General features: G+C 45.2%; 1 protein-coding gene across 1 annotated transcript in view; it reads right to left on the bottom strand.

The window, feature by feature from the left end:
* Positions 1 to 11,964, bottom strand: part of LOC144162607 (actin-binding protein IPP-like) — a 53,654-nt gene that overhangs the window by 29,806 nt on the left and 11,884 nt on the right. Inside the window, exons 3-4 of the mRNA XM_077693217.1 lie at positions 8,780 to 8,908; positions 3,050 to 3,225 (exon numbers count right to left, since the gene is read on the bottom strand). Coding sequence (XP_077549343.1) covers positions 3,050 to 3,225; positions 8,780 to 8,908 — 305 coding nt within the window. The remainder of the gene's footprint in view (positions 1 to 3,049; positions 3,226 to 8,779; positions 8,909 to 11,964) is intronic.

The raw sequence follows: 11,964 nt of genomic DNA, 5'->3' as shown, positions 1-11,964 counted from the left end.
GAAGTTTAATGAGCTTTAATGAGAAGTTTTTTTTTCTCCCCTTGATCACTACAACCTGCCACATATCTGCACTCACATCGCCACGCCAAGAGGACATATAAGAGGAACACTCCCGTACTTTGTTGTTCGCCTAATCACTACCCCTGTAATATCCATGCTCAAATTACTCACGTGCACTTCAATACATGTCTCCAAAACCCGTTGCTACATCCAAGGCCACAATACATTCACTCCGTTCACCCTCATTCAGCTGCAATCAGCGAGCTGTGGTGTCGTTGCAGTTGCGCACTCGTCTCACATTCCGGAGAAGACCTACAGAGAAGACCTAAGCTGAGCCTTTGTTTTTTGGAGTTCTCCAAGCCAGTGGCCCTTTCGTGCTGAGGACACCGAACCTTTGACTGACCAAGTATAAATGCTTCCGCGTCAAAACAAACAAACAAAAAAAACCATCCCTTCCTAAAGAAAGCTGAGAGAAGCACGAAAGCTAAAAGTGCATCCAACATTCACTGACAGCGAGGCCAATCGATCATCAAACCTACAAAGCGTTTGACCGTGTACCACAACTAATTAAGAAACTTGAATCCACATTAGGCGATGGGGTCATTGTTAACTGGCTCATCGACTACTTAACCGACCGGCAGCAGTTTGTTCTGGTCCAAAAAGAAGCGTCCGAAATTAGCCCGGTCACGTCTGGCGTTTCACAGGGTAATGTCCTGGCTCCGATTCTCTTCCTCATTCACATAAACGATCTACCTGCCCAGTCCAGAACCAAAATCAGGCTCTTTGCAGATGACTGCATTATTTACCGAGAGATTAATTCACCTGATGATCACATCATTCTAAATGAGACCTTAAAATCCATTTCCAGGTGGTGTGATGATTGGAAGATGAAAATAAATGTACACAAATCCACCTTTTTGGTGGTAACGAGGAAAAAATGTATTTCTGAATTTTCGTACACGATAAACGACACGCCCCTTACCAGGGTTACAGAGTATAAATACTTAGGGTTCACCATAACGCATAATCTTAGGTGGCGATCCCATATCAACATTAAGTCATCCACTCTGAAACGGCTATTTTTTCTCAGGCGCCGCCTGCATCTCACGCCACCTGAGACAAAGCTGCTTGCGTACAACACATTCGTGAGAACAATCTTAGAGTACGCAAACATTGTCTGGTTCCCTTCTGAAAGAGTGCATTTTAACGAAGTCGAAGCAATACAATGGAAAGCGGTTAGGTTCATATTCAACAAATACAAAATAACAGAGTCACCTTCCGAGTCATTAAAAAAAGCTGAGTTGTTGACCACGTAAAAATAGGGCGAAATTAGCGCGTTTAAAGTTCTTGTTCCAATTGCTTCATAATCAGCCGAACATTAGTACCCCAAACCTCATCTCGGTCGTACAGACATGACCGACACATACCGTAATTACCCGATTCTAACGCGCACTTTTTTTCCGGAAAAATATGTCGAAAAATCGCATGCGCGTTAGAATCGGATACGAAACTCTCGAAACAACGGGAATTTCGTCCCGCCCATCGCCATCGCCATCTCTAGATGGCGCCAAAGCTTTTAGCAATGACTTTTTGGACGCAGGAAGCATAGGCGCCTAGGCTTTTCTATCGGCGTTCACACAAACCGTCAAATCGTTCCACTTGCGCGCTCGATAACAGCAGTGGCAGCAGCGGCTCCCATGCGTTCAAAACGAGCGGTCGGCTGAAGCGTGCGCCTCTGGAGAAGCTCGCAGGATGGACGTGCGAGGCGTGGGCCACGATCCCATCAACCATGGTTGAACGTCCGTCATGAAGTGTGGCATCGCAAACGCGCTTGACGCCACCAAGGACGAGATGTTGTGGTCAGCGATGAGCGACGAGGAGTCAGATGAGTGAGATTACTTCGGGAAATAAATCGCCCGTTTCTCTTGCATTCATCTTTCTTGCTCACAAAGTTCTGTGCGCGCTACAATCAGAGGTGCAAGTTTTTTCGGTTTTTTTTGCCGGGAAAATCGGGTGCGCGTTAGAATCGGGGGCGCGTTAGAATCGGGTAATTACGGTAATAAGCACTCTTTTACACTCACTGAATTCCCTCCGACTGTCTCAAGAACTTCTTTTTCCCTCTAGCGATAAGAGAACGGAACAAACTAAGCCCATTCATCGCGAGTGCTACTTCAACGACCACATTTTTAAAACTTGCGGAAAAACAAATGGTGCAAATTTAATTTTTATTTAGCTCTAACCATCGCCATGGCACTACCCGTATTATAAAACTGTCGTCATCGTCTGTTTCTATGTGTTATTCTGAGTTATTAGACTTTTACAGCACGACTGCTATTATGCCTGTACGAGTTGCTGAAAGGATCAACCAAATGTAAACCTTTCCAAGTCATGAAACTGCGTGACTTCGCTTTTAGTCATGTCAGAGCGTATTAATGCCGGTAATATGCCATGTCAGGGTGCAATATGCACACCACGATTACTGAAACCGTTCTGTTATTACACATTATTATTGTGCGCAGTATCGCTACGCTTTTAGTACTGATGATCACATTCTGTGATGCTTTTTTTTTTCACACTTCAATGTACCTTTTTTTTTGCCTACCTGCTATGATCTCTCACGAGATTGGCAGTATTTCCAAATAAATAAATAAATAAATAAATAAATAAAGCCGCAAATTGGAAACAAAGAATGAACCCATGCGACAATTTTTTGTGCACCAAGTAAACAATTTTTTGTGCACCAAGTAAAAGCATCTACGAATGATCAAAATGTATATCGATCGTGGTTCACGAGATAAAGGTGTACTATTGTACCTCTCATTCATGATCGATGCGGGTATTCTCTTATCAAGAACCGCTCCTTCATCGCAATTTTCGAGTAACCGTTTTGACACAACGGAAGAAGCCCAGTTCTTCGCATGATCTGCGTGTCCAGAGATCTTATCGGAGCTCCTAAGTCGACCAGCCGGTCTACGAGGAAGTGCACCACCCTTTCGGCGGGATGCCATCGGTCCCACCGGGGAAGATGCTCTAACGAGAGGCTGCCCACCTGGAACTCGGTGTCGATGCTGAGCCCCTCGCTCTTGAGGAAGCTCCGGAGCATGTTGGTGGGCAGCTCGTAGAACTCCTCCTCGTTGATGACCTCGGTGAAGCGGCGCTCGATGAAGCGCTTCGCCTCCAACTTCAGGTTGGTGCAGCTGTGCATCTCGGCCAACCGGAAGATGCCTGCGTTGTTATTACCCACGACCAACCCCACCACACTGCGTTTCAGCAGCAGCACCTCTGGAGGAACGCCACAGGGCCTTTTTCCGGCCATCAGATGTGATATCATGTACAATCACCAACCGTCTGATGAAACAAGGAGACAAAAGAGAGGCTGTAACAACCATCACGCCTAATTGAAATACATACTACCACAACGTACTTATTGCTGTTTAAAGGGACACTGAAGTGAATTTGTCAAGCTCCCGTTTTTGCTTGCACTGCGTAGACTGGCTCAAATTAGCACACTTTTCATCGTTTATCCGGTTGACAAATCGGTAATTATTTTACAAAGCGCGAAAGAAGAAAAACTACCATGCGCGGTTTGCGGCGGCCGCACCAACTAAGGCTGTGACGTTGAGAGGAGGGGCGCCGTGATTGGACGATGCCCAAGGTTAGCAATCACACAAGTTTCGGTTTCGGTTTCGGTTCTGTAAAACATAACCAATGGCTTTGTTGGATGGGCATTCTCAATATCTCAGTAATCATCGTACCGCGCTTCTGCCATGTTGTCGGCTGTAGAATGCACAAGATAAGCCTCCCAGGACGGCTTGTAGTCGTAGCATTCACTAGCCGAGACCTACGCAGTGCATGAACGCCCTCCGCGTACCCGCAGACGCCCAAATGTCATGCGCTTTTCCCCCATATTTGGAGCTTGCCTCCCTCGTGCCTGTATCGTAAAAAGCGTGTTCGCACCAGGCCAAGGGTCTGTTCATTCTGGCCTGTGCCCACTGCCTGCAAGCAGTCGGTGCTTATGGCAACAGCACGCCAACGAGAACTCGCTAGCGCGCCAGTGCCAGCCTGCGCGCGTTTTGTGAACTAGTTCGTGTAGCCATGAACGTTGCGGCCCCAAAATGAACTCAATATAGAAAACATCGGCGGAAAACAAAAAAGTTAACTTACAAAAAAAAAAAAAAGCACGTACCCGCGGGGATTCGAACTCGTGACCGCAAAATATTTGCGGTGAATTCCTAGCGCCCCAGACTGCTAGGCTACGGAGCGGGACACAAATGCCTTGCTAATATAGGGTATATATTGTACAACCGGTTTACACTTTTATTTAGTTTTGGCATTTCAAGCCGCTTAGGTGACTATTTGTTGTACTGCGATCGTGCAGTAAGCGTCGCCCGAGTTTCCACAGTAGCTCACGTCTAGCAATTGCATTTCGTAGACGGAAAAGCGTTCGCAGATGCGTAGTCGTGCTGCTGACCGCTGTGCTTGTTCGCCCAGCGCAAAAAAGTGCTTCCCGCGCCCTAGTTTTACGCTGTACGGTAAAAATATCAGTTGATTTTATTTGCTTAGTACCTATATTGACTTCGCTGACTCTTCTCCCGCCTTCAAGAGGCCTTATATTTTCCTACTGGCGTACCAGTCAGCGAAGCGTCGCATGTGCAGCGCTTGTGTGAAGCGACCTTGACTTGGAGCTAGATAGTGTACAAACAAACCAAGTAAAGAAAGGCACATTCTTCCATTCACAAACGTGTCCTGGCTTCGTTTCAACTAAGCGAACGAATTGCGACCAAGCAATTTTTTTTTAACCTCCTTGATTGCGACGACCCGCCGGCGGCCGGCGGACGAAACGCTGGGCCGACTGACTCTGTCGGCCGGGGAGCCGTGCAGTAGCGCAGCCGTGGCGCAGCCAATTGCCAGCTCATCCCCTCCTGACGTCACACGAAAACGCCACAGAAAATGGGCGAGCGTAAAGAGAGGAGGACAGCGTTTTCGAATTAGTTTTTCTACTAAATAAAATCGCGTAAACGCGCCTAAAGTGGTCGAAACATGGCCTGGGGACTCCGGACTACAATTTGCGCTAGTAATCCCGCAATGTTTACATATCACTTCAGTGTCCCTTTAAGTACAGTGAAATCTCGATTACCATATTTATTCGAACATAAAGCGAGGTTTTTTGTCCAAAATCCATAGTCTCAAAGTCACATCCCGCCTTATATTCGAGAAGCTGAGTATACTATAATATATGGCTATTTTTTTTACTCTCCAAACTGCACCCTCGCCTTATAATCGCGACTGCCTTATAATCGAAGAAATATGGTATATACGAATTGCACGGGACCGTAAAAATCATTGGAGAAAAAAAAAAAGAAGAGCAAACTGTCACGTAGCCCTATGCTCATCTACCACCGACGGCGACAAACATGTGAGCACCTCGCAGCCTAGCTAGAGCAATCACGGCGACTTGTAAGTAGGTCAATCATCGACATCTCGTAAATACATTTACCATCAACCATCGTTTGTATCGTCTGTCTTGCCGCCACATAACAGTATCATTTGTTCGTATCACTTCAAATTCGTACAACCCAACGCACGCCCCACAACGCGATTTTGCCAGGGCTGTTAAAAAGAATTCAAACCATCCCGAAATGTGTATCAACCAGAATCGTATGAACAGGAATTCCGCTGCAGATGTTTCTGCGCTGACAGTAGAGGGCGCTGTATCCTTTTAACGAAGAACACATCACAGAGATGCTGCGAGACTTATTAGGTTGTTGGCATCACCCCTCACCTCCCAAAACTGGTAGGGACAGAAAGAACAGCCACTGATCCTCTCTTGCCTCATCAGTGAGCACCAATCTTTGTGCAAAAGATGGCATCAGATACTAAAGGTGTAGGCACATGGAAGCTCCGTCACTCCCAGCATTATCGAATTATCAGGGTTCCACTGCAGTTTAAATCAACCAAAGGTTGGTCCTGTTGCAGCTTTCTGAGCATTTGTTTGACTACACTTTTTCCCTACACCTTTCCCGCTTTCAAATCAGAATTTCAGGCAGCAATTTCCCCCTCCCATTTTCCTTGCATTTTGTTTTTCAATGCCCGCTTTTGCATCACATGTACCAAGCTCGGCAGCTGCCTAAACCATGCACCAAATGTTGCAAACCAATACTTCAATCTTTTCAGTACTGAAGCAAATAAACAGCAGCATTCAATATTTTGGAAGTATTTTATGGTCAAAAATACAAATAGGCACTCGATTAGACTTTGTTTGCCACACTTTGTTGAAAAATAATTCAGAAACAAAGTGCAAGAACTGCTCTGCTAAAGTCACCCACCCGTGTCTTTCACAGTACCACGCTTCAAGCAATAATTAACACCACAACGCGCTCCCTTCCACAACAGGCTTTCCTGCGATCAACCCACTCTGGCAAGAGAGTAATCCTGCAGATGTAGCATCAATAACAGATAGCGTCCCCTTTTCGACATTCATTAATATGCGTTTCTGGTTCCCCACAATCAGTCATAATTAACTAGTTTTTCAATTCCAGGACACAGTTACTTCCGTATTTACGCTTACCTATTTTCCGTATTGTGCGTTCATTTACACCTCACAGAGTTTCTGAACACCTGCCTGAACCCCGCACATCTTATAATTACCATTTCTAAAATTACACAAGTCGTGACTAAGTATAGTTCAGCCTGTCTACAAAATGTCGCCTGCATTCTGCCACACTTTCCCTAGTTACAATATCCTGTAATGACACTCATCCAAAAAACGGTTTGACCACTGTGCATAAGCAAAGTAAACTAACAAACATGACTACGCGCACATGCAAGACGACTATCGCTCGGTGAAAACGTAGCCTTATTTAAGTGTGGACAGAGCTCCTAAAACAGCTTCCTTTAATTGTTTTTAAGTAAACTCTGCGAAACTTGTTAGCCTTGCTACTTTTTTTCCACTGATATCAAATATGCCATTACTTTTTTGGGGGAAGAATACACAAAGCAGTGTTAGTCATAAAACTGTAGTCTTTATATTTTGCAACCATGGTGAGTGCAATAAAAGTATCGGTTTTTTGATGCCCCGCTTGAAACTAATTTTACAGCTCATTAACTCTTTCACGACGGCGCCATAGGCAATCGGAAGCCGGCGTCCGATGATTTCAAATCTCCCGCAAAATCTGAAACCCGCGCTCCACAGACAGCTATCGCCATCTGGTGTGTTCATTGGCAACTTCTCTTTCAATTTCGGTTTCGTTTGTTTATGTGTCTCGTGTGGTGGCGGTGTAGCAAGAGAACTTTGAACCGAAGGTAGAGGGGAGCAGGAGAAAAAATGGCATCGGGTTCGCGCCGCTTTCCGCACAGTTGGACTGCTGTAGCAAGCACTTCGGCAGCTCCTGGTGTCGATTTTTCCGATTCTAGCAGCAGTGAGGAATCAAGCAATGATGTGGAATCTTCAGATTTCAGTTCGGAGGACGAAGCTCCAGTTCAGGTGCCTCGCACTTCAACAAGCGCTGGCAGGTAATTTCGTTGCGACTCCGCGCTGTATTTATAAACAAAACGTGCTTCTTATCTGACGACTGCGGTTTTGATTGTGTGTTTAGGGTCTCGACAACGTACGGCCAGGGTATTTTGCCAAATGCACCGTGCCATATCGCGCTATTGTCTTCAAGATAACCTGGCGCTCGTATCAGATTAGCGCTGCAGGGTTCAGGTGCGACGCTTCTCGAGAGCGCTGGATTTTTTTTTTCGTTTTTTACCACCGAACTGATAAGGATTTTGTGCGAGAACACAAAAGAGTATACTTGGATGCGCATTTTACAAAGACTCATTCACCCTTGAGTGCCTTCGTGGCATGGTAGAGCCGTCATTTCCGCTAGGTTGACGAGCCCTCAAAAATTGAAAACGTGGTGTACACTGTTGATTTATATATTGAATCATAGCCAAGGAACGTAGGAACAATTTGCATATCTTAAAATTCCTGAAATAATTTTTAGTCTCGGTAAAATTGCCTATTTGTGTTTTTTGTATACTTTTCTTGGGGGGCTTTTTTCTGATTACTTGACAAATAAACTGTAAGTAATTGTACCTTTAACAAAACTGCTGCTTTGTGTTATGAAGAGCAATCTATAAGCTACAATTTCATGCATAGCAAGGCAAGTGTGTGCAGTAGCTCAAGAGAAAAAAAAACATTTTGTGGAAGCACTCAAAATCGGCCATTTTTCCGCCGTTACGAAAGAGTTAAACCTTGGTGGCACCGACGGCAAGGAACCATTTTTAATGCCTATTTCAAACGTTAAAGTTTAACAAGTTTAATAAAGTTTTAAAATGAAACGAAACTGTTTTCAGATCCCCTTCCCCCCTTAAGGCGAGCCGTTGAGGACAGTTGCAGTCAGCAACCACCCAGTGACAATGGCTAAGCAAGCTCTGCTCAACCAACAAGCTCAGTTCCAGTGGCAAGGAACCATTTTTAATGCCTATTTGAAACATTAAAGTTTAATAAGATTAATAAAGTTTAAAAATTCAATGAAACTGTTTTCAGATCCCCGTCCACCCTTAAGGCGAGCCGTCGAGGACAGTTGCAGTCAGCAACCACCCAGTGACAATGGCTGCGCAAGCTCTGCTGAACCAACAAGCTCAGTTGAACCCCTCGCGGAAAAGTGAAAGGTAACGAACTGACCCCAGACGTGGCACAGACCGGGTGAGACCTAATAAACAAGTCAAAGGGGGCTGAACGCACAGTTGGCCAACAAATGAACTGGAAAAAGAAGAGTGGTGACCGACGCACCGACGCAGTTGCTCGGGTGCAGCTCCCTCTGGAGGAAGTCGCAGCATGCCTGCAACACGTCTGTCAGGAGGAGGATGTTGGAGGCCGCCAGCAGGTCCTGGCAGTTGTCGCGCGTGATCAGGATCTCCCCTGCCACGGCGCAAACAGGGGACACGAGAGATTGCAGACGCCGCATGTGACGCTTAGCAGAGGTTGCTACCAAAACCCATACAGCCTATACTCGGGTACAAGTTAAGAACGGCAGTAGGTCGTGCATTGTATCACTCCACCAAAGCGACAAATCTGGATGTATACGTGCGCGTTTTTGAAAGACGATTGCGCTTAAAGGAGCCATGAAGAGAAAATACAGCTTCGTTTAATTTGAAAGAACTAGGATTCAGTATCTCACTCAGCTCCATTACAGCAACAAAAGATATTTTTTTAACGAAAAAAAAAGCAAGAAGTATTTAAAAGCTTTCAAATTTTGCGCCACGTGACGTGTTACGAGCAAGAATGACGTCATGCGGGCCAACAATAAAACAATTTTCAGTGCGTTATTAGTTAGGCGGCCGCCAATCGCACAAACAAGGTTCCATGACGTCATGGAAAAGTTGCGGGAAATTGGCTAGGGGGTCGCCACGGCTTCACACGTTTTCTTTAATATATCCGTTATTTGTTCCAAGATTGCGATGATATTGGTATCATTGTTATCGAACTGAGCAGTCTTTCTAATAAACCCAACTTGTATTTTGTCTTCATGGCTCCTTTAATATGTAACGTAGTCTGTTTTGTCTCACTTAGTTCGTTTGTCATCGCTGCAGCAGCTTGTAAGCTATGCAACGCCACCCCACTACAAAGGGGAAGCTACTAAGCATCATCAAGCATCATCAGCAGCAGATTAAGTCCGCGAAATCACAGAAACGGCTCGGATCACATTAGAAATACTCTCAGTAGTGCAGGCTGCGGTAATAGGGTGCGGGGGCGACTTTCGTTCTCACTGTTAAGTCGTCCCCGAGTATAGGTTCTCAAGAGGGCACACTGGTCTTAGAAACCGCCTTCTTTTTTTTCCCTTTCAAACCAATTTTAACAAAACTTCATGGCTTTTTCAGTTTTTTAGCTGATTTCAAATATCCAATTAGTTTGGTGTATGGTAATTAGTCTTCAAGACAATTAAATACCTTTCTTGATTGTTCTTGAGAATAAGGAAAAAAGAATATTCAAAGAATTACCGGCAAGGCATGAATAGATGTACTAGAAGTTGAGAATTCACCACTGGAAGCAGCATTGTTGTATGGCAATCGCACCCTAGTTTACATCAATTCTAACAAGCAGTCTCAGAAACTTTTTTTTTTTGCTTTCAAAATAATTTTAACGAAACTTCATGGGCTTGTTCAGTTTTTTTAAGCTGATTTCAAATGTCCAGTTAGTTCCGATATAACCTAATTATTCCCCAAGATAATTATTAAATACCTTTCTCAATTGTTCTTGAGAACAATGGATAGGAATTTCCAAAAAATTACCTGCAAGGGATGAATAGATGTACTAGAAGTAGCGGAGAATCCAATGTTGGAAGCAGCAAACACTTGCAAGTTTACATCAATTCTAACTTCTAGGTTTAAAGCACCCCTGCTTACGGATTATAAATAACGCTAATTGAGGAAATACTGGAGCACGAAATGCAAAATTTGTTTCCGTTATTGTGAAGTTTAAACACTCAGCTTCACACTGCAGAAGAAATTCATCTTTCTAGCGGCACTACATGCCAGGATGTACCTCTCAAGAATTTCCTGTCGCTGCGATACCGCTCGTGGAGAAGTGGAAACTTGGAAAAAAAGTTTTTTTTCGTCAAAATTGGGCCTATACAACTTTTATGGGTAGAGTTAAACCTGGATGTAATTAACCTCTATGCAACGAATTCCTGGATATTAGGAAGTTTTTCAGTTCCCCATTGCCAGCCCCTTTGAAACCCATGTGTTTGCGACCTCTATGCAAACGAAGGTGTTGCGACAGTTCACCTTGATTAACAAATTCGCTACGCTTATGAGCCACTGTTTTTTGCACTTTTTTTGAAAAATCGGCTGTAAATGTGTCATAATTTAGGGAACCTCCCGCGCACCGCAAATCACCGTGCGTTTCCAGTGTCAGTGTGGTGTCCGTTAGGCACAAGGCCTGCCTGTCGGCGTGTATTGCGCACCCCCACGCTATCTGTGGTGCTGGTTCGTCAGTGACGAGTCCCACTGCTAGAAAACCGAAGGTTTTGTCTTTTCAAAACAAGCTCGCAATTTTAAATCGCGTCTCCGCCGGCAAGAAACGGGAAAATCGCCGCCCCGTACAGTTTCTCAGCCAGCACCCTCTGAACATTTTTGAGTGTGGCAAAGAGCATCAAGTTCGCGAAAAGGCGCACTTTCAGCATAACTTTGGCCCTGGGAACGGATTGAGGCACCGAAAAGTGTCAAATGGCAAAAGTGGTACTTAAAGGGACCCTGCAACACTCTTTGAGCAGTGCAAGTAAACCTGCGCGACGCTTAGCTTACACTACCAGAAATACCTGAGCCAAATATTACACGTGCAAGAGAAGCGGTGAGCGCGCAATTCGCTGAAAAAGGCGGAAAAAAAAAAAAAAAAACAACCACGCTAGCGTCTCTTCAGTTCTCTTCATTATGCACCCCTGGCATGCCTAAACGACGTCATTGAGGCCAAGGCTGTCCGATCGGCTGTCACTGGCCAACTTCGCGGCTAATTTCTCACATTTCCTGTGACGATACGCTGTCGTCAGCGCCGTGTGCGAACCTCTTCTAAGCCTGAACCTGTCAGCCCAGTTTTGCCATTTCTTTTGTGTTTTGAGTGCGCACGGAGTTTGAGTGATGAGCTCAATACTTCCCTTTCAACCAGACCATTCGGCAACAAAGGTTTATTGCTCCAAAAACACCCTACCAGCCCAAGCACACGCTTGCACGCAGGCACCCATGCCTGCATTTTTGTGGCACCAGACCGGAAATAGGCCCCTCCATGTTGCAAAGAAAGGGAGAAAAAGTTCCCAGTATGTGATATATCGAAGGCCGCGGAAAAGAACGCCGCGAGCCGCTCCCTCTCTGGGAGAGAGTGCGCAGCTTTCGTTGCATCGTCCGCAGTCAAGTTGAGAGGGAACGATTATGCGCGATTTCTCATCGCGTGTAGTTTCACTGATAGTGAACAGATTTTCACAA

The sequence above is a fragment of the Haemaphysalis longicornis genome, unplaced genomic scaffold (assembly GCF_048455015.1).
Source record: "Haemaphysalis longicornis isolate Haplotype H1 unplaced genomic scaffold, Haemaphysalis longicornis Haplotype H1 scaffold_12, whole genome shotgun sequence".
NCBI lineage: Eukaryota > Metazoa > Arthropoda > Arachnida > Ixodida > Ixodidae > Haemaphysalis > Haemaphysalis longicornis.
The sequence above is the reverse complement of the archived record's forward strand: the minus strand, read 5'-3'. Positions and strand labels throughout refer to the sequence as shown.